This window comes from Vulpes vulpes, chromosome 9 (assembly GCF_048418805.1).
Source record: "Vulpes vulpes isolate BD-2025 chromosome 9, VulVul3, whole genome shotgun sequence".
NCBI classification, from domain to species: Eukaryota; Metazoa; Chordata; class Mammalia; order Carnivora; family Canidae; genus Vulpes; species Vulpes vulpes.
The window spans coordinates 43455436-43477382 of record NC_132788.1 but is presented as its reverse complement, the minus strand read 5'-3'; the positions used below and the strand labels follow the sequence as shown (position 1 = coordinate 43477382).

General features: G+C 41.5%; 1 protein-coding gene across 1 annotated transcript in view; it reads right to left on the bottom strand.

Moving 5' to 3' along the window:
- Positions 1 to 17826, bottom strand: part of TEX26 (testis expressed 26) — a 31158-nt gene extending 13332 nt beyond the window's left edge. Inside the window, exons 1-4 of the mRNA XM_072722436.1 lie at positions 17605 to 17826; positions 11615 to 11696; positions 6717 to 6882; positions 822 to 978 (exon numbers count right to left, since the gene is read on the bottom strand). Of these exons, the coding sequence (XP_072578537.1) occupies positions 822 to 978; positions 6717 to 6882; positions 11615 to 11696; positions 17605 to 17665 (466 nt within the window). The 5' untranslated portion in view covers positions 17666 to 17826. The remainder of the gene's footprint in view (positions 1 to 821; positions 979 to 6716; positions 6883 to 11614; positions 11697 to 17604) is intronic.
- Between the last annotated feature and the right edge of the window lie 4121 nt (positions 17827 to 21947).

The following is a 21947-nucleotide window of genomic DNA, read 5'->3' as shown; positions in this document are numbered from 1 at the left end:
TATTTGGAAAAGATTAGTGACAGGTACATCAAAAACTAAGGATGTGAAACAAAGTCAATTATTAACTCTGATAAGTACAAAACAAAAAAAAAGAAAAGGAAAGGAAAAGAAAAGGAAACAATCATAAAATACCACCTGGCTCAGCAGTGAATATTTACATAATCATATCATCACAATATAAACATTAGCAACTGAATTGAACAGAAATTGTAATATAATTATTGAGTGAATGGATGGAAGGGGTATAAGAAAGAGTTTCAGGAGAGCCAAATCCTCAACCACCATAATAGGAAATCAATAATAATACCTAAAATTGATGAATCAAAAGTAGTAGTTATATGCATATTATTTTAAAATATGGAGGATTACATAAGAAACAGATGAAAGGATTGAATTGACTGCTAGTGGGGAGTAGGGTTAAAGAACTGCTGTTATTTTGAAATAAGCCTTTATTTGATTTCTGTGTATGCATGCATTCGTTTAATGAAAGTTTTAATTTTTTAAAATAGCAATAATTGGAAACAGCATGTTTAACTTTACCTCTTCATCTTTGCCAGGCTCTTTTATATTCATTCTTCATACCCAGGAAGCCTTTCCTGGTCCTTCCCCTCACTTTAGGTTACATGTTCTTCTGTGCGCACCCACAGCATTACCCACACGCTGCACCTTTTTATACTTGACTATTTTTGTTTGCTAAATTGCCTTTTTCTGAGTCTATACTGTGAGTTCCCTGATGGAAGAGACTGAATCTGTGCTGTTCACCACTACAACTCCAGTGCACAACATATAACCAGAGAAAGGAGAAATATGAACACATTTACCTTTTGCTCTGTCCACAAAGTCTCTTCTAGTATTGGAAATAAACTGATTTGATATTGCCTTCTTAACCTCTTCTTCTGTAGCAGCGATTTTCCAAGGGAGGTAGCTCTTTATTGATGCTGCTGATTGACCTTGAGGTAGTGTCCAGAGAAAGAGGTCCTATCAATACAGACACAATTTTCAGGAAAATCCATATGGGTTCACCTAATGCAATGAAGAGTATGTGTGCTTGTGTGTACATATTCTTCTGTATCCTTTACATCCAGATATCACACTGCAGTGTATACAGGAGCCTATTCCAACAGGAGCCATCAGTTTACCCAGCTGTAACACAGGTACTTCATAATTTCTTTGATTTTTCTTATGGAGACAAGAAAAAGTGATTGCAAAGTCCAAAGAGTTATACCTGCAACCAGAAATCTCCAGCTGAAACCAGAGAAGACCCATGTGAGTGCTAGCTCTAGCTGTAAGTCCCCAAGAAGCAGACAGCCACTGCTTCCCCTCAGAGCCCCAGGCTTCAAGAGATACCCTGCCTCCCATGGAAAGGCCTCAGAATCAGCCTATAGGAGGCAGGAGGGCAGGTCCTCTCTCCTGCAAAGAAATGTTATGATTATGATGCTTGAAACCTCCAGCATCTCTCTCCATCTTTTCACTCTCTCATGACCTTATTTCCTATTTCCCTGAGAAAATTGAAGCCATCTGATGAGAACCTCCACACACACACAACCCACCATGCCACCACCCAGCTACCATACCCACACTCCCTTATGCTGTGATGGGAGTGGAGCAGCAGGTGCTCCTAGCAGGGCCCATGGGCCCTGGTGTGCCACAGGCCACACATTTAGTCTACTCTGGCACATGACCCCTACAATTTTCACTTCTCTCTTACAACTTCAATTTCTCCCTCTCTTTGGGATCATGGCCGTCAATATCCAAGCTTGCCTTCACTTCTCTTAAAAAGAAAACTCCCTCTTCACCCTACTTTCCCCTCTAATTATTAAGATATGTCTCAATTTGCCTTTATATTGAAATTCCCCAAAATAGTTACATATATTCCTTGTCCCCAAAATGTGTCTTTTAAGTGTCTTTAATCTTCAGGGTCCCTCTCCATCCTCTTCTTTCCCTTTAAATCCCTCTATTGAAGAAACCAAGACATTCAATGTGTAGAGGTTCCCACACTCTGGATTTTGTGGAATGCATACTCATTGTGTAGTTTAGCAAGTTTCTCTATTCCCTGTATTTCCTGCAATTGACAACTAGATCCGGAGACTGACTTACACTCAGAATACATCCGTCTGGCAAGACTATTTGGCAAGGAGGATTATAACATACAGCTGTTTCTCTTTGTGTGCTGTTACCAGCTGTTAATGTTTAATGCCTAGATTAATAGATGCAAAGGGGTGATATTCCAACTTTTTTTCATTTATTTGCTAGAATATGTTTATAAAGACACATTTTCCCTCATCTATCATTTAGTTTACACACAAATGTGTTTATAAAGACACATTTTCCCTCATCTATCATTTAGTTTACCAGTGGCATAGTTCATATAAGGCAAGGGATAAAAGCTTGATCTTTTCCCCATTGTCAGTTTTTAAGATAATGAATTGGTTTCTTATCCTCTGAAAGTGTCCCCAATTTTTTAACAGAACTCACAGATTTAAGCATGTTTGATGTACTTCAATCTATTGCATATATTATCCTTATAGAAACTCAAATTCTGGGCAGCCCGGGTGACTCAGCGGTTTAGCACCACCTTTAGCCCAGGGCATGATCCTGAAGACCTGGGATCAAGTCCCACGTCGGCTCCCTGCATGGAGCCTGCTTCTCCCTCTGCCTGTGTCTCTGCCTCTCTCTCTCTCTCTCTCTCTCTCTCTCCCTGTCTCTCATGAATAAATAAATAAAATCTTTAAAAAAAAACCCTCAAATTCTTTTTGGCCTGTGAGCAAAATTTCATTATAACTCTAGTAGTTTTTTTATGGATATTTTGCTCTGTGGCATGACAAGATGTTCCAGACTCATTTTGCACATTTCCCACCCCAGATCTGGAATTTAGCCAGTTCTCCAAGAAGCCCTCCATCTCACACTAATCAAGCATTCTTCCACCACAACAGCTCTTTCCAAGGCAACCAATGACCTCCATTCTGCTAAAGCCAATGGCCAATCTATCCTCATCTTCTTAAACCTAGCAGCATTTCACACAATGGTCAGTCCTTTCTCTTCATTTTCTTCACTTAGCTTCCAGTACAACACACTCAGTTAGATTTTCTCCTTTACAACTGACTGCCCCTTCTCAGTCCATTTTGCTACTTCTTCCACTGGCCTCTTAATAGTTAAGTGCCCCAAGGTTCATTCCTTGAACCTCCTCTGTTTTCTAGCTTGATGACCTCATCCAGTCTCATTTTATTTCGAATACATGAATAACTCCTATACATCTTCGGCTTAGACGTCTCCCTCAACTCAGATCCCTATATCCAATGTCCTCCTGTAGATCTCCTGTTGGAGTTTTACCAAGACACCTCTAACTTCACATTCCCACACCTGAACTCCTGAGTGTCCTCTTCAGTCTTAAATATTCTACATTTTGTTAATGACCACTCTATCCTTACCACTGTTTAGACCTAAATCCCTGGAGTCATTCTTGGCCCATCTCTCTGCTCCCCATCTCACATTTTTTACATCAGAAAATCTTATTTACCTATAAAATATATTTAGAATCCGACCATTTCTCCCAACCATGCCTACCACCCTAGTCTGAGCCATCAGTGTTTATCTCCTGTACTATTGCAATAGCTTCCTAACCAGTATCTCGCCTTCCACCTCTACTCTCTTATACTCTACTCCTGACCAGAGCGATCCTGTTAAAGCCATAATCATGTAACCCCTCTTCTCAAAATCCTGCAGTGGCTCCTCATATCTTTCAAAATAATAGTCACAGTCCATACAATGGCCTATAGTGCTCTACATGATTTATTCCCCCCACTTCGGCACACATCTATCCCTCACCCCCTCCCAACCCTCCTCCTCTTTGTTTTCTGTTCTCACCTCCTCCTCCTTCTCACTGAACTCCAGCTACCAGAACTTCCTTGCAATTCCTTAAACATCAGACACACTTCTGCCTAAAGGCTTTGCCTTTGAAAGGATGAGAAGTTCTCACCAGAAATATCAGCATGGCTTTCTCTCTCGCCTCCTTCAAATCTTAGTTTGAAGGTCACCATCTAAATGACTCCTCCCTAAATTATCCCACATAAAATTGCAGACCCTTACCCCATCCACTCCACTCTGGATCCCCCTTTCCCTGATCATTTTTTCCCCCATAAAACTAACACTTTCTAACCTTTTATGGCACATTAAAGTTTGCCTGTTTGTTATATTTATTATCAGTTGTCTGTCTCCCCCTACAAACTTGTAAGATCCACAAAGATAAGGGTTTTTTCCTGTTTTGTTCACTGCTACATCCCCAGGCTCAGAAGAGGGCCTGGCACATGCTGGGCACTCAATAAATATTGGCTGCTTAAACAAGTAAATAAAAAGGTAGTACAGATAACCAGCCACTGCCTGAAGGTTTTGCCCTCCCAGAACACTGCTAGGCCCAGGTAAATTGTTTTTTTTTTTTTCTAGTATCCTGAACAGGAATTGCAGCACCAGTGACCTCTGGTGGGATACTCCATGGATAGCAGAGATAATTTGCATGATGATAGATCACTCTATATCTCTTTCCCAGGCATTTCAGATACCACATCCTTTAGGCTTTCCTCTAGGAATGCTCCTTTGTCTCCATTTACTGCTTCCTTCTTCACCCTACACCTCAAACCTACGGATTCCCCAGGACTTCATCAGGCACACATCTTTATCCTCTACATGCTCTCCTTGGTAGTGCTAGTCTTCTGAGGGCCCTCCTATATATGTAAGCCTTGCAAGCAAAAGGTGCCAGTGAACAGAAGCAGCTGCAGAGTCCTGTGGTCACTGATTAAACACTGACCCACCTCCAGCCCATTTTCCACCTGACTGTCCACACTGGGATACATCACAATTGCCACCCATATATATCAGCCGGCCCGTTGTTTCCCACCACCCTTTCCTTGAAGGAGCTCCAAACCACTAGTCTACACTTTAACTCACAAGGCAACTGTTCTTTAGAGGCAGATCCTCTCTCTTAGCAAAGAAGGGGCACCTTGCTAGCCTCATCCTAGGTCAGGCCCTGAGCCACAGCCAAAACCATTCAACCAAAACAAATAAGTAGCAGGTAGAGAGGGTGCAGCAGAGTAAACACGGCAGCACACGCTCAACGCAGGTCGAGGGGAAGGGCATTTAGGTGCTGGAGCTGCCGCCACCTGGTGTGTAACCCTCATTGTTTGAAAGTGCACAAGGCAGTCTGCCCTGCTACCACTCATTGGCTGAGAATGCACAGGACGCCCTACCACTCGAGCTCTCATTGGCTGAGAGCCTTCAACAACACCTAAATGGAAAATAAATGCTTTGTGTGTATGTGTGGATATAACACATACATAGTATAATATTGTAACTGACTCCTTTACATAATTTTAAAATCTTAAGGCAAATATTTAAGAGGTAAACTCATTAAAATAAATGGTAGCATGAGGAACCAAATTAAATCGGGTATGTGTTTATGTTCTAATTACTCCCAAGTCTACATCTATAGCTCTCCTCTTCCACACAAACTCCAGACCTACATACTCAACTGCCTGTTGGACATATTTTCAACCAACATGTCTTTAACTGAACTCACATTTCCCCCATGCCTTTCACACCAAACCTGGTCCTAACCCATGTTCCAGCTCAGCAAACAGCTGCAGCATACACCCAGCCATCCAAGTCAAAAACAGAAACTCCATCCTTCATTCTTTCCTCTTCCTGTCTTTTATTTCTTTTCAGTCACCAAATCCTGCCCATTCTACCACTTTAGTGTCTACTGAATGCATCCAGGTGGCTCCATCCCACATGGCACCATACCAAGGGGGTAGCCAAGTAAATGAAACCCTTTACTATAACTGAATATTGCTTTCTATGGTAGGAGAAGGGTATACGGAAGTCAGAGGGAATATTAGTTGCTTCCATCTGGAGGAGAAGGGAATTAGAGATAGCTGCACCTTGGGGAATGTCTGAATTTCCTTGGTGGACAGGAGAAGGGATTCCAGACAGAGTAAACAAAATGACAAAAGACCTGGTAGCTGGAGAACACATAATACCAAACACAAATATTTGTGAGCGCCAGCATTATTGACAATATAGCCAAAAGCTGGAAACAGCCCAAATGTCCACCAATAGATAAATGAAGGAACAAAATGTGGTATACACACACAATAGAATATTCTTCAACCATAAAAGGGAGCCATAAAAAGAAATGAAGTACTGATAGATACTACAATGTGAATGAACATTGAAAGGATTATACTAATTGAAGAAGCCAGACACGAAAGGTCATATATTGTATGTTTCCTCATAAAAAAATATCCAGAATAGGTAATCCATAGAGCTAGAAAGCAGATTGGTAATTATCAGAGGCTAAGGAAGAGGAAAGCTGGATGTAATTTCTTAATGGGTGTGGAGTTTCCTTTTGGGATGATGAAAATGTTTTGGGATGAGATAAAGGTGGTCGTTCCAGAACATTATGAATGTACTAATTGTCAATGAATTCTGTATGTTAAAATGGCTAATGTTATGCCCCATGAATTTAATTTCAATTTTTAAAAGTCTTTTTAAAATTTTGGAGGATACGGGAAAAGTGGTTACAAATAAATGTGAAAAGGTGGACAAAAGTAGTATAAGAAGGACCATAAGTATAGATGAAAGAATTGGGCACATATTCAAATTCTCATTCTGTATGGATTACTGATACTGTATTAAATTCAATGGATATGTAGATATTATCTTACTTGACTGGGGTGAAATTTGTGGCTCCTGGTTCTTCTTGAAGTCCCTGTTTTGATCAAATCTTCTTTAGAAGGTGATTTCCAAACATACTCATCATTGTACTGTGTCTGATTGGGAATAGGATCACTAAGGGAATATGTATATCCTAGTCTTCTGATACTTTTTTGGCTACAAGAAAAGACAGTGAAAATCAGAATGAGGGGTTAAATACCAAATCTTACAGCAGTACACATGTCAAATAATTTTCTTGTTACATTTTTTTTTAAGATTGGTTAGTTTAAGACTTTATGCCAGAAATCACTTAACTTCCAGATTCCCTTGAAAAGAAACAATTTTGTGTCTTAGGATGGCTCTTCACAAAAAATATGGGAAACCTAAAATGGAATTTAAAAGAACAACCATCTGAAGTTCATTAATTCACTTAATTTTTTAAAGAGCTTGTACTCTCCTGTATAAACAGTATTTCAATGTAATCAAATACTTGGTGAAGAAATGTTTCTCTCTATGGAAGTATTCCAGTTAATAAAAGGAAGATACATAAGAACTGAGATACCACTGGTTTGCAAGGCCCTAATAAAACCATCCATCCAGGCAATGATCACCAGTTCCTACTCACAGTCCAAGAAGAGAGTCCACCAGCTACTATGTGCCCTGGATGGACATACACAAAACCTATTAAATATTTTTGTCAAAATACCCAACTTGAATCACATGAATTTGGAATATTAGATTACAGGAAATACAGGAAAAGAGAAATATTATTTAAAATATATATGGAAATATATGGGAATGAAATATATATGGGAATGAAATTGGAAAAATCCAGAACAATTATCTGTTTCAAGAAAGAAATTCTTAGGGGGAAAAAAGGGGAGAACCTATAGATGAAATGAGGTTAAAAAATATAATGACCAAGTGCAATGTGTAGAATTTATTTGGATTTAATTTCTATCTGACTAATTATTTCTTTTTAATTATGAGACATTAGTGGGAAATTTGATTGCTGACTGACCATTTGATATTAAGAAACTATTCCTTTTTTAGCTGAGACAGTAGTATTGTTGCATATTTTTAAAGAGTCCTTTTCTTTTAGAGACACATAAAAATAATATTTAGAATTAAAATGATATGATGCCTGGAATTTGCTTCAACATTACCCAGCGGGAAGACTGGGTGGAAGATATATATAAAAAGTGTCCATGTGTTGATTATTGCAGCTGGATAATAGCTAGGGATTCATTGCATATTCTTTTGTGTATGTCTAAAATATTTCATACTGGCTTTTTTTTTTAAAGAAGGCTGAGTTGAACTCAGGTACTGTCTATAAGAAACCAAACATCTGGAAAGTGGGATACATCTGGATGATGGACTATTTTACTTGTCATTCAGATATGTAGGTTCAGCTAAAGTAATCAAAGGGACATGAAGATTTTCCAAAGGCAACACAGTACAAATAAAATCGCTTTAAGGGAATTGATTTTCAGATCTCCACCCCTCAATGTACTCTTTCTTAATGCGCCTCTGCCTGAGAACAAACCTCCAGATCTCCACAGGTGTTTTCTATCCCACACCTTTCACCCTTCTGCACATCATGATAGGATCTTACATCAGTGCAAGACACCTCTGGGTATAACCCTCTGAAGTCAAGAAGGTTGCCTCATGAAGAGAAACTTTGTTAGTGGTTCCAAGGAGTTGAACCTTGTAATCCGAATTCCATACCCCTATCTCCTGCTTGCCTTTGGAGGTCTGAGAGGGTGAGGAGGGGTGGGTAAGAGGGAGGGGGATGCCATATTCTAACCAGGGCATGTGGTCTATGTGGGATGTCCTGAATTTAGGTATGCTGTAGAGTGCTATAGCTAAGAGCAAAGTCTAGTTTTTCATTTCCTAACAATTACAGAATGTTCAGCTCCCTTTAGGGAGAAGCATCTGAGAAGAGAACAGGGAATAGAGAGTGCTTCAAAATGGCCCTTTCCCCCACATATTTAAAATTAAACATTTTTCCAGCTTAAAAAAAAAATCCCTAGGACATGTCATTCACTAGAAAGAAAAGCATCTCTGAATAGGTAAAGCAGTACAGGGTGGTAATGCTGATTCTTTTGAACACAACCAGAATCTTTTCTGGGACCAGAAAAAGACTACCAGATTCATAAAGACTCACTGGATAAAACTGGTACATAAAAATGTTATTTTTTTCCTTCAGATTTTGTATTCATCATTCAATAAGGTACTTAAGTCTCATTTTTTAACCCAAACATATTATGAAATATTTACTCTAATACAGCCAGTCCTCATTTTATTTTATATTGTAAAATATGTAACAATACATGGAAGTAATATGCTGGCTTGCCAGACCAATTCATTTTCAGCATGTAGAACTTTCTCTTTCATTAAGTGCATAATAAATGTTTGATTTGTATCTATAAGGGAAGATAGATGTTACCTGAATCTATTGTGGTAATCATTTCACAATGTATGTAAACCAAACATCATACCATATGCCTTAAACTTATATGTAGTGATGCATGTTAATTATTCCTTAATAAAACTGGGAAAAAATATTAAACAAGTTTCTTCCAAGTGAAAGAGTAACTGATGTAATTTAATAGTCATTTGTTAAGACGTAGCTTTTCAGTATACTTCTCAGAAAATGAGTTAGCAAATAACTCAGTAACTGGATGACATATCATCTAATTATTTGCTTTCAATAAAATCGAAAGAGTACCCAACCAAGTTGTCAGCTGCTCAATCATAAAAATCACCTTGTAATTTTTGGCATATAACTCAGAAAGAGTTCAAAGTCTTGAATGACAATCCCACACTTAACTCCTTTCATTCACAGTTCCTCATGTGAACAAGATTGCTCAACAGTAGCATCTATAAATTGAAAAATAAACACCAGAAGCAGAAAAAAAATTGATGCTGAATGCAGTCTCGTTCCAAAAATGATAACACTTAAAACTGGATACATAAATTAATTTCAAACAGAACAGTCACATTTATCTCATTAAGATACAATTTCAAAAAATTTACTTTCTGTGTTTAGTAACTATTAACATTTGTAATGTATTTATTGCTTTGAGCAATCATGTACTAAAAATAATTGTGATAACTCAATACTTAGGGTCACATAACATGTTTAAAAATTAATTTCAATTAATATACTAAAAGAATTTCAACAAAGTATAATGGAGTGATCAATAAATTGCTTTCAAACAAAATATATTACAGCAGATTAAAATTCTTTGGAGGAAGTGGAGTGGAATAAGAGAGTTCAAGAAGCAAAGGGAATGAAAAATGAAATAAATGGCCTATTAAAGAAGGTGCGTATTTTTCAAAAAGATCATACCAACTATCAATTTGTTAAAGTGTTTAGATTACCCATTGGCTATATTTTGTTTCTGCTGACTTCATAGTTTCATTTTAAAATGTCAATCTTTTAGGATGGGCTATGCATTTTCTCTCTCACAATTATTTTACAATGAAAACTTTTCTGTGAACTTAAAAAAATATGCGATTTTGAAGACCACTGACCTAGACTCCATTAGGACCCATTTGTTTTTGGAATTTTTCCCAAATGTTTCTTCTTGAGACAACTGTTACTGACTGGGAAGCTGGCATGATCATTCCCGTCAGATGATAAATCTCCCAGTTAGGGGACATAATGTAACTCAGTGGGATAGACAGTAACTCAGATATCAAGAGTCTTGCAGGCTTGTCATTTCTGAAAGTCTATCAGATATATACTGAGAAAAAAATTAATGAAAAATTCGGAGTAATTTCTTAGTGCTAGTCACTGTACTAGTGCTTTTATTCCATCCTTAGAAAAACCCCTAAGGCAGGGATCATCATTCCCACTTCGCCAACCATAAAACTGAGCCACGGATGGCTTGTAACCTGCTGAAGGTAGCAGCGATCATAGCAGGTAGAGCAGGGGAGCAGAGGGTAAAATCGACTTCTGCCGTACTCTTTAGCCGTGCTCTCGCCCTTACGACATTTGGCTTCTCAATAATTTGGACTTTTTTTTAAAGAGATTTTTTATTTATGTATTCATGAGAAAACGCACAGAGAGACAGACAGATGGAAGAGACATAGGCAAGAGAGAAGCAGGGAGCCCTATGCAGAACTCGATCCCGGCACTCTGGGGTCAGCCCTGAGCAGAAGGCAGATGCTCAACCACTGAGCCAGCCAAGCGTCCCAGCAACTTGAACTTTTAAGGTGAAAAGATCCTCTTTGTGGGAAACACTTCACAGAGGAAACACAGGCAGGCAGAAGGCTCTCCATGCTGGTTTCCCACCCACCACAGATGCAATGAACAATGACAGGGCTTTCCTGATCTCACTCTTCCTCACCCACCAATGAGTTTAAAGAGGCGGCTGATGGATAGAAATTCTCAACATTCACAATTCAGGTGGAAATGGAGCTGTTGCAAGCCATTTTAGGAAACAGTAAGTGGAGCAGTGAAGGTAAGGGTGAGTACTGGTGGCCCTCCAGCTTCCAAGACCAATGTTGGTGATGGAAGTGCTAACAATTCTTCATTCAGCCACTTATTCAATTGTCATTGCCTGCCTACTCTATACCAGATAATGGATTTGATTCCTACTCCATGTTCAGGTAGCACAATTCAGTGAACCCATATACTGGCTCTATCATAAAGCATGACCTGCATCAACTTTGTGAAGGATCCATGTGTTCCCTTCCTTAGTTCTCCTGTAAGAGGTCTGGATACTGTCTTAAGAGGGGAAGCCTGTCTGGTGCTTGGAGAAGCACTATGCACTGTACCTGGGTGCATTTTCATAAGCCTTCTCTGATTACTCTTTGTCTTGGTTTTAGACTCTGAATAATAGAATACAGGTGAACAGTTTAAGGTGTGCACATCAACCTGACATAAATCAAGATCTACCGAATTAGAGCAGGTGCCGCTCCTGTCTTGGGCGTGAATGCAGTCCTCATAGTGGTGGCATAGGAATCCCAGATGGCATCACCTGTCAAAAGTACGACAAAACAGTTTGAAATGTGTCAGACCAGAAAAGTTCCATCATATGTTGTTTTAATAATTAAAATAATTTGGAACGCCTGGGTGGCTCAGCGGTTTAGCGTCTGCCTTCTGCCCAGGGCGTGATCCTGGAGTCCCGGGATCGAGTCCCAAATCGGGCTCCCTCAAGGAGCCTGATTCTCCCTCTGCCAGTGTGTCTGCCTCTCTATCTCTCTGTGTCTCTCATAAATAAATAAAATGTTTAAAATAATAATAATAATAATAATTAAAATAACTTTTCAAGAGAAAAATATTTCTTGATAATAATTTAAAGTCTAAAGGAATAAAGACCAATTTGCAGCCTCTTGTAGGAAAGAGGAAAGCTCAAGTGAATTATCTAAATAAAAATAGGTCCATTGTTTTTCCTGAGAATTCATACAGGCTATTTTAAAGAGTTCACACAACACATAAAAATATGAAACAGAAAAGTCTGAGGTGCTATCACCTTAAGATGTCCACTATGACTTTAGTGACCAACCTCTCATGTATCATAGTAGATAAACCTATACACACATGAAACAACTTCACATAAAGTTTACATATTCCATTTTATCCCAAGCACCTTTTCTCTCCTTCCTCCCTCAGCTCATCATTACTCCCCTCCCCAACCCCCCCCCCCCCCACGTTAATAACTGTGCTGGTTTCTTTCCATGCTTTAACAACTGCAGATACAATAATCTAGAGACTTACATATACAAGTATGTTGACATTGGGTTTTAGTTTTCACCATCTTGTTTTACAAAAATGGGCTCATAATTCACGAAGTGTCTTTTCTTCTGTCACTGAACAGGGTCCTATAGGAAAGCCTTCCAACTCATCTGGGGCAGCTCTAATGTGTTTTTCGTCACAATTGCTCATGATTCTGTAGCTTAGGTGAGATTTACATTACGAGAGCGAGTGGGATCCATAGGAGGAGTATAGCTAGAGGAGACCAGTCCAAAGGTCGAAGCCTCTGGCGTGCCAATGTCAAGAGCCTGGGGAAAAGGGGAGTCCGGGGAGGAGACCAAGAAGAGCAGTCAGCAAGGGCAGGGAAACACCAGGGGCATGTGTGACTGGAAGGCCACACGAAGGAGGGGTTTCCAGGAAGCAAGTGGGAGGGATGGCCTATGGCAATGCTGGCCAGGTCCAGGAGGATGAAGACAGAGAAGTAACCATCAGGCACACACTCACAACAGCAGCATTTATCTGCCCAACCTCCCATTGTCCACAGAGTACCACTGAAGTTCTTGCGAGTAAAGATTTTAAATGTAACTGAGTCATTCTCTCATTATTCTTTTCTGGGCCATTAACCTGTTTACATTTCACTACAACCTGGGTTAAAACAGTCCCCTTTCACGTATGAACACTGCCGGCTGGGGGAAAGCACCTCACTGCTAGACACCTGTAGCCACCTCATTGCCTGTGACATTCCTGCTTGTGCATCAAATACAAGTGCTGGAAAATACTTTCCTCAAATATGTCTACAATTTCCAAATAGTCTTAAACTCTATATGCACTGTCCAGCCTATAGGGCCCTGACCAAACATTGAATTTTTGCTGTCTACCCACTTCTTCCTATTTCATCTCCACATCTCCCAACCAGGTCTTGTTTCTGATTTAACAGGCCCTTGGGTGCAGCCTGGCAGCTGGACCTGCTCATCCATGACTGTCTCCCCACGGCCTTTTCACTGGTTGAGATTCACCTCCACTAGCTTCCCCAGTCTAACAAAAGTCTAGCCCCTGAATGCTACACTCGGGGCCTCTGCTTACACACACTTCGGGGGCCCACGCCCTGATCCCATTCTGTGAGAAATGACATCATGCTCTGATGCCACTGCTTTTAGTGGGAGTCACTTCATGCTTTCAAGCATTTTGTTCCAATGGCAGAATTAAATGTTCTTTGTTCAGAGAATTCCAAGTATGGACAAGTAAGTGGGAAGAAATTGGGAGGCAGTGCTGCTCTTAAAAGAAACCTTCACTTAACCTGATTTGAACCTCGGAATACGTCTCTTGCAAGGATCAGGAAGGATCCTCTGCATAGACACCACACATCATTTCAGCCTCTTCTTCCTAAAGCAAAGGATACTAACCCCGTCCAGATCAATGTCCTGTAAGGCCCAAATATGCCTAAAAAACCCTGGCAACACAGCTTCCAGGTAACATCTCCCAATCCATCACATGGACAAGCCAGACTATGGCTTGGGTGTCCCTCCTCTGGATGTCCCTGCCTACGGCCTTTCCCCTTTCTGAGGACAGTCTGGGGGCTGGCAGCTGGCAGCCTCTTTTTGCTGAGATCCTATTCCAGAAGGCATCAGGTGCAGGAGGGGCCATGCCCAGCTGCTTCTAGGATCTGAGACCAAGTGTACCTCCTTCTCCCTAACTCTAACCCACTTGGATGACTAAAATGATTACATGTGCAATTTCCAGTAGCTCTTTCTACAATTTTTTGTTTAATGACTTTTCTTACTAGATGTCAGGTCAGTGTCTATGCTTCATATTTCCATTGACAAAGCTTCTGAAAATAAAATGTTATTCGAATTAATCCTCTTTCAGATGCCTGGGTGGCTCAGTCAGTTAAGCACCTGCCTTCAGTTCAGGTTATGATGCCGCAGTCTTAGGATCAAGCCCTGCGTGGGGCTCCCTGCTCAACGGTGAGTCTACTTGTCCCTCTTCCTCTGCCCCTCCCCACATTTGTACTCTCTCTCTCTCTCAAATAAATAAATAAATAAATGAATAAATAAAGTCTTTTTAAAAAGTAGAACAAATCCTCTTCATTAACAGAAATAATAACTTAAAAATCTATAATTATAATATTTTAAACACCTATTGCCAGCATGTCCCCCTGCTCCCTTTTGTATTCATTCCTGGTAAGTATCTCAGTGTTTCTCCCTATAACTCTGTGTCCACCTCTCCTAGGATTCTGTCTTCCTATTTCTACCTTCTCTCATTTTCTGTCCATTCTATAGTCAAGTCCTACATCACTCCCATGGATGAACCCCTCTGCTAGGCCTTAGGACATACAGACCCTGTTCTGGACTTAGGGAACTCACAGGTGAGTAGAGGAGATGACAAATATCCAATGAGCACAAGCTTATAGATGTACTGCTGTGCTGTGTGCCATAGGAGATTTCTAAGGAGGGTGTAATTCTTTCTGGTTGGATGAGAGAAAAGACACTGAGGGTGGGTCCAGGAGGTACTTCATAGAATAGGTGGCGTCTGAGCCAGGACTTAAAGTGGGAGTGTGAGGGATGCTTGGGTGGCTCAGCGGTTGAGCGTCTGCCGTTGCCTCAGGTCATCATCCTGGGATCCTGAGATTGAGTCCTGCATTGGGTTTCCTGCAGGGAGCCTGCTTCTCCCTCTGCCTGTGTCTCTCATGAATAAAGAAATAAATAAAATCTTTAAAAAAAAAAAAGTGGGAGTTTGACAGTAACCACAGGAGGACACAGAGTGAAACATTTTTCAGACAAAGTGCCATGACGTATAAAAGTCTGAGACACAACAAATGGTCCAGGTGAGGAAGGCAGAGGAAGTGGCCAATGACAGGTCAGTGATGCCTGGTTAGCCCTGCTATACCCTTGTGCTTTATCACCCCTGGAGGTATTCACAATTATGAAAACTTATTATGAGGTTTTGAAAATATTATAAAACAGTAGCTAGCATGTGCATATTATATTACACTTTACAAAGTGTTTCCATGTATGGAATTTCATTTTAGCTTCACAACAGCCCAATAGATGGGCAGGTATAAACAATACCTGATAGTTCTAAGTTTGCCTTGTATTTGGGAGGACTAAAGGGGATGGTAAATTCAAGCATTTTTAGTAGGTTGAAAGGGGACCCAAAAGATAAATCTACATCCAAACCCCAGAGCCTGTGAATGGTACCAAATAAGGGGCCGTTGCAGATACAGTTAAGGATCTTGAGATAAGGAGATCATGCTGGATTATCAGTGGGGCCCAAATGCAATTTCACCCCCCTTAGGAGAGGCAGAGGGAGATTTCACACAGAAGAGCAGGTGTTGTGACCACAGAGACTCAGGCTGCAGTGATGGGCCCCAGGTCAGGAACGCTGACAGCTCCCAGAAGTTGCAAGAGGCAAGGAAGGATCCTGCCCCAGAACTACCGCTGAGAGTGCAGCCACGCCAGCACCTTGATTTTGACCTTTTGGTCCCAGAATGTGAGATAATAAATGTCCTTTGTTTCAAGCCACCAGTTCACGGTTATTTATGATGGTCCTTCAAACTGACACGGCAATTATAAGCCCATATACAATAATAGTTCGATTACTATATAGCAAGTAGCCCAGGATAGTCATTGTCAACCTCACCTTATTTTTGGACCAAAGCTGGGCAGTGACACATCAGTCCCACCTTTTGGAGCATGACATTTCTAGCAGTGGAAGAGAGAGTGGCACTCTATTAGAGCCCCAAGACTAGGCATGGAGAGTCAAACTTCCCCACTAGAAGAGGAACTTTGGGGGCAAAATCAATGAGTCTTACTAATCAAAGTGGGGCATCAGTGTAGCTGCTCTCCTTTTTACCTTGAGGAGCTGGCATCTTCCTAACTGATCCTGCAAAGTCAAGGATGAACAAGGGGTGGAACTTTGTATATATTAGCCCTCTGTGACATCCAAATGAACTATCTGGTAGGCAGTTGGATACTTCGGTATGAAAATGAAGAAGAGAGAGTGTGACATAAAATTAGGAAGCCATTGGCACGTTTCAGTAGACTCGAAGCCCTTGGTAGGACATGGCCACTACACAGAAGATGTAAATCAAAAAGGATAGATCTTGGAGGACTCACATCCCCAGACAAGGCAGAGAGGAGACAGTGAAAGGCACCAAGACAGGTGGCTGGAAAGAGAGGAGGAGATTCAAACAGAATGCAGTGGGGAAACCCTGGGGAGGAGGTTCTCCCTATCTCTCTTCTTTGCCTTGTCGTCATACAGAAACAGTGTTTTCAATATTTTTTGTACGAATTAAGTATTTTAATTTTCCATCTTTAATTTACAAAGAGGTAAACAGAATGAAAATATGCATTTCATTCTGGTGGGTCTGCAATTCTAGAGACTTTGCAGTTGAACGGTTCCCACTGCTCTGTAGCCACCACAGAACCACAATTACCCAGCTGGAGGGCTGTGGTGGGTTATTACTGCCATGAGAAAGGCCAGGATGGAGCTGACTACACAGTAATCATGCCACTAGCATCACAGTTAGAATGGCTCTCCCTCCACTAACACAAAAAGCTGACTTTGTAAACCTGCTGCATTTGCATGCAAAATTAGCATTAAAAGCTCTACCTCAGTTAAATACAAAATCACTTTGAAAAAAATCAGCAAAGGTTGGATAGAAGTGGCAGCTGAATGCCTAGTTTCCAGCCTCTGCTACAGCTACGTGGGGGGATGCTACTTCCGCAGATCCGCTTAGGAGCCCCTGCATTCTGCATCTCCAGTTTTCTGGGCTGTTCTCTAAATCCTGGATGGGGATCAGATCTCTGCTGGATCTGCTGTCTTCAGAGCATCTGACCTCTCTGTACCTGGTTTGTCTTTGACCTTGTTCTCCTGGAAATGCACTATTCCCTCCTTTCTCCTATCCCTTCCTAGGCACGTTGCGGGGTGTTTAAAAACACCTGAGCGGTTCAGGGAGAGGTTCTGCAGAAATGCAGCGAAGGGCTGTAAAGGACAAGTCATGAACATCTCTTGCTCTCTGACTCCCAGACTCTCCATGAATTGAGTCCCGCCCATAAGAGGGAGGCAAAGAGCCTTGCAGACCAAAGCAGCCTTTGCTCTAGAGCACCCCCTTCCCAGGAAAAAGCCCGCCGGCCCCCACCCGTCCCCGCCGCTCCTCCGCCGCTCGCAGCCCGCAGGGGCCGCAGCCTTACTTGGCTGCCTCTTGAAGCGGTCTTGAGAGGCGCTCGCGGCCTCGGGCCCAGGCAATGCCATTCTTGCTCAAAAGAAGCCCTAGCGGTGCCCTCTGCCCCTGCTGGACTGGGTGCTCTGGGCAGCAGCTCGGGGCTGCTTTGTGACGCGTCGCTATGGAGACGTGGGTCGCTCTCCGCAGCTCAGCGGGGGGCCGACAGGTGCGGGAGGCGCCTGCGCGCTCCACCAGGCAGGCTGGAGACCGGGTGCGGAAAGCAGAGTTGTGCTTCCAGGAATATGGATCCTTCCTTCCTTCCGTGTATTCCTGTAGTTCTTGCAACGAGCTTTCCTGTGCATTGTCTTGTATATCTGGGGAGAAGAGCATAAAGACAAGTGTTGAAGAGAAAGTCATATTGTCAGATTTGCAATTGCAAATTTTCATCTGTTCCTAACTTTCAACTTAAGTGACTGTGGGCAGAGTTGTCTAGATCTTTGCATTAAGTAGGAAACAAGAGTGGGCAGGGTTGTGTGTGACACCTTTCCCCTCACCAGGGGAGGTTTCTGGCACAAACCGTTGTGTTTTGTGATTGTCAATTTAATTGTTCAATTCCCACAGACTGAACTGTCTCTCACCGCCCCTCCCCCTCCGCCTCTGAGTGTGTCATAGTTTTTCCAGAATGTGGAGGGTTTCTATCTTCGTATTCTTGACAAGAATCTTGGTAGTTTGACACATAGTAGGTGCTTAGTAAAATTGAATGCCTCTAGGCTAGGACATAGCTATTAGCCACTTACCTGGGTGCAAAGAAAAGAGAGGAAGTACTCATTAGAGGCGTTGGCAATATATTTAGAAAGCAATTTACAACCATTCCTTCTCTGCAAAGGGGTTATTCCAAAGTAGGACCTAAGGTGAAGGTGTGACATTTTAAAAAAGGAGTTTATCAAAGGTCACAGAATACATATCAAAGTAAGCATCCCACGTGTGTATGCAGGGCATTGCTTAAAAATTAAAAACTAAAGTAGAATTTTCTGAGAGGAGTCCTATCCATATAGTGGAACACATATAATGCATTTTTTGGACTCTCTAATTTTATAGTTATGAATGATAGTGGAACACTTAGAAGGTTTAGAGTTCTGTCAATGTTATTAAAAGGAATGAGTTTAAACGAGGATTTAGTAGTGGCATCTAAATGGGAGAAATAACACCCAATAACAGATTATGGTCTGAAAATGGCAGAGCTCATTAGGATAACATAAGTTAAGAAAAAAAATTTTTTTAATGAAACAGTGAGTCTTTAGAATGTTGAGAGTGAATTCTTATTAATATCTTATATTTGTCTCTTCTTAGGCAAGCTGAAAAATTGTGGTCCCACGCACCCAATCGGGAGTTGGGAGATCTCTTTGTACTTTCTACCTGGGGGCCCTTGGGATCAAGCAGATACTTTTCTGAGCCCCAATTTATCTATAAAACGAGTATACCAGTGCCCACCTCACCGGGCTGTAAAGATGAATAATTCTAACAATAATTTATCAATTATAAAGCCACATAAACCTAAGATATTACTCTATTGTCTTATTTATTATTTTTATAGGCTTTCCTTTCTGTTTCACAATGGATTTTTGGTACAAGTCCATTTTATTGTGAGCAGTATAGCACTATTCCTGCCTCTGAATTTGGGTTGCTTGAGGCAACCCCTTTCAATGATTAAGTTGATTTTTTTTCCTTTCTTCTTCCTCCCAACAAACACTGCACTGAAAATGAGCTGCATGATGACATTGAGGGCAATGCCCTGGATATTGATGGGAGCTTGGGGAGCTGGTCCTAGCTCCTCCTAGTGCCTGTGCTGAGTTCTCAAGGATGCCTAAGAGGAAACCAAGAGAGGGAGAGCTGCCACCAGGTGGAGCAAAGGCCCAGGAGGCAGGGAACATGGGATTGCCACACTGGAAAGAGTGAAGGCAGAGCCTAGGAAACTGCAGCAAAAGGCCCTGCAGGCTGTGCTAGGAAGTTGGGCCTCTCCTGAGCAGTGGAGTGGGTTAAAGCAACAGAGTGAAGGGATCAGGTCAGAAGTTTATACAGATCCCAGCCTCTTTTTCCAGGGAAAAGAGAAGCACAGTTATCCATAGCACCTACCGGTGAAGGTTAATCATTCAGAAATTAAAACGTCTAGGTTACTAATATATGCCTTTTACAAGGTCTTGAATCGATCATCAAACAATTGAAAGTAGTCATAGTGAACGGGCTAAATGTTAAATGGTCGTCTCCAATTTAAAGTATTATAATAAATTTCTTTCTGTGTACATACACGCACAAACACATGCATGCTGCAGGAATGTGATGTGAAGGAGTAGCGACAGGTGGGTGGGAGATGGAGGGGACGGCAAGGATAGAACTACCCAGCTTTTGGCTGTGAAGGAGAAGGGAGTCTCCAGCTGGAGGAGAGAGAATGGGTCAGGAGAGGGAGTGGGTCAGGTTAATACCCAAACAAGAGAGAAGTAACCAAGTTCACAGGCCATGGCGGATGAAGCAGGGAGAGAGATGGGGCTTGCCGCTGTGTAAAAAGCTGATTGGACCTAGACTTGGAGAAGACAGACATGCTTCTCCTCAAACTGGGCATGCCCACCAATACCTGGGCATCTCGAGAGCACAGATTCTGACTCAACTGGTCTGGAAGGGCCTGAGATTCTCCTTTTCTAACAAGATGCCTACGAGATTCATAAAGTTTGAGATGGACAGATCCAGAGCCTTGTCCTAGGACGAGCAGATTCTGCATCACCCAGATTATTAGAACACAGGCCTGATGACTCAGAGTCTGCAGCTTTAGCAAGACCTCCAAGAGGGTCCTAGACATAATCAAGTTGGCAAAGCTCTGCTCCAGGAACTACCATAGGCCAAGGTGTCTCCTGAATGAGAAGGAATATGAAAAATTAGTTGATGGGAGAATTCAAAGAGCAAGCCAACAAAGGATGTGTAAAAGATTCAGCAGCAGGAGACTGCTTCCAAGAGCCTTGGAGGGGGCTCCTGAGTGGCTCAGTGGTTGAGCATCTGCCTTTGGCTCAGGTCGTGAGCCTGGGGTCCTGGATCCAGTCCCATATCAGGTTCCCCAGAGGGAGCCTGCTTCTCCCCCTGCCTATGTCTCTGCCTCTTTCTGTGCATCTCTCATGAATAAATAAAATCTTTAAAGAAAAAAAAAAAGCCCACGAGAGGCCACAGGTGATCTCCTGTGTACTTTGGATATGGGTGTACTGAATGAAGTTTCTCCAGCTTACTGCATTTGGGCAAAAGTTTTTCTATTACTAAGTGTATGCAGTGCTTTTATTATTCACATATCTTCATGTTAAAAAAAAAAGGAACCAAAAAAAGCATGTTGCTTCTTCTCCTTTGTTTTAGCTGATTGATTAATTCATTAAACATTTTCTCAATTTCTGTAATGAAATCTGTATTATTCGGGGTTCTCTAGGGAGACACACAATAGAGTCTGTGTATGTGTATGTAGAGGGAGAGTGAGAGGAGAGACTTATTTCATTTTAAGGAGTTGGCTCGCACAGTTGTGCAGCCTGACAAGTCCAAAATCTGCAAAGGAAGCCAGTATGTAGGAGGCCAGGGCAGGATGGACATTGCAGTTCATTTTTGAAGGCCACCTGTGCAGAATCCTCTCTTGCTCAGAGGAAGTCAGTCTTTTGTTCTATTCAGGCCTTCAATTGATCTAAGAGGCCCTCTGACATTGTAGAGGACAGTTCTTCTCTTCTTAAAGCCCACCAATTTAAATATTGGACTCATCCAAAAATACTCTCCTAGAAATACCAAGAGTAATGTTTGGACACCATGGCCCAGACACATTGGTACATAAAATTAGTCATGACGGACCCAGATCTTTTTGAAGTCAACTAATTCATATCTGCCACTCAGAGGGGTTGTTGTTAAGTAGTCAAGAATGATTGCCATCCTTTTATTGAAAGCTCAAGAAAAGAAAATTCTACAATGTTCTCTATTGTATTAGGACAGTCCAATCCAATGGGGCAGATTCTAAGTACTGCTTCTAATATGCCACTCACTAAACTTACTTGCATTTTATCCAAACAAAGCCATAGCAGCAAGTTCAGACTGCTGATTCCGTCAAAACCTTGTCAATCCAGTACAAATGTCACTTTACTTCTGAGCCAGCTCTGCCCTCCCTGGTTTTTCTGTGTTCCTCTTCTCTGAACTCTTGAGAGGTTAAGTGGGCCAGGCCAGCCATTGGGTAATTACTAATGCTTTACACTGTCTGTTCTTTCAAGTGTATTCAAGTAGTGAATATCAAGTGTGAACACTCCTTTTAAATCTGTTATACCAGCATTTACCCATCCAAATGAATGTTCTCTTCTTCAAAGT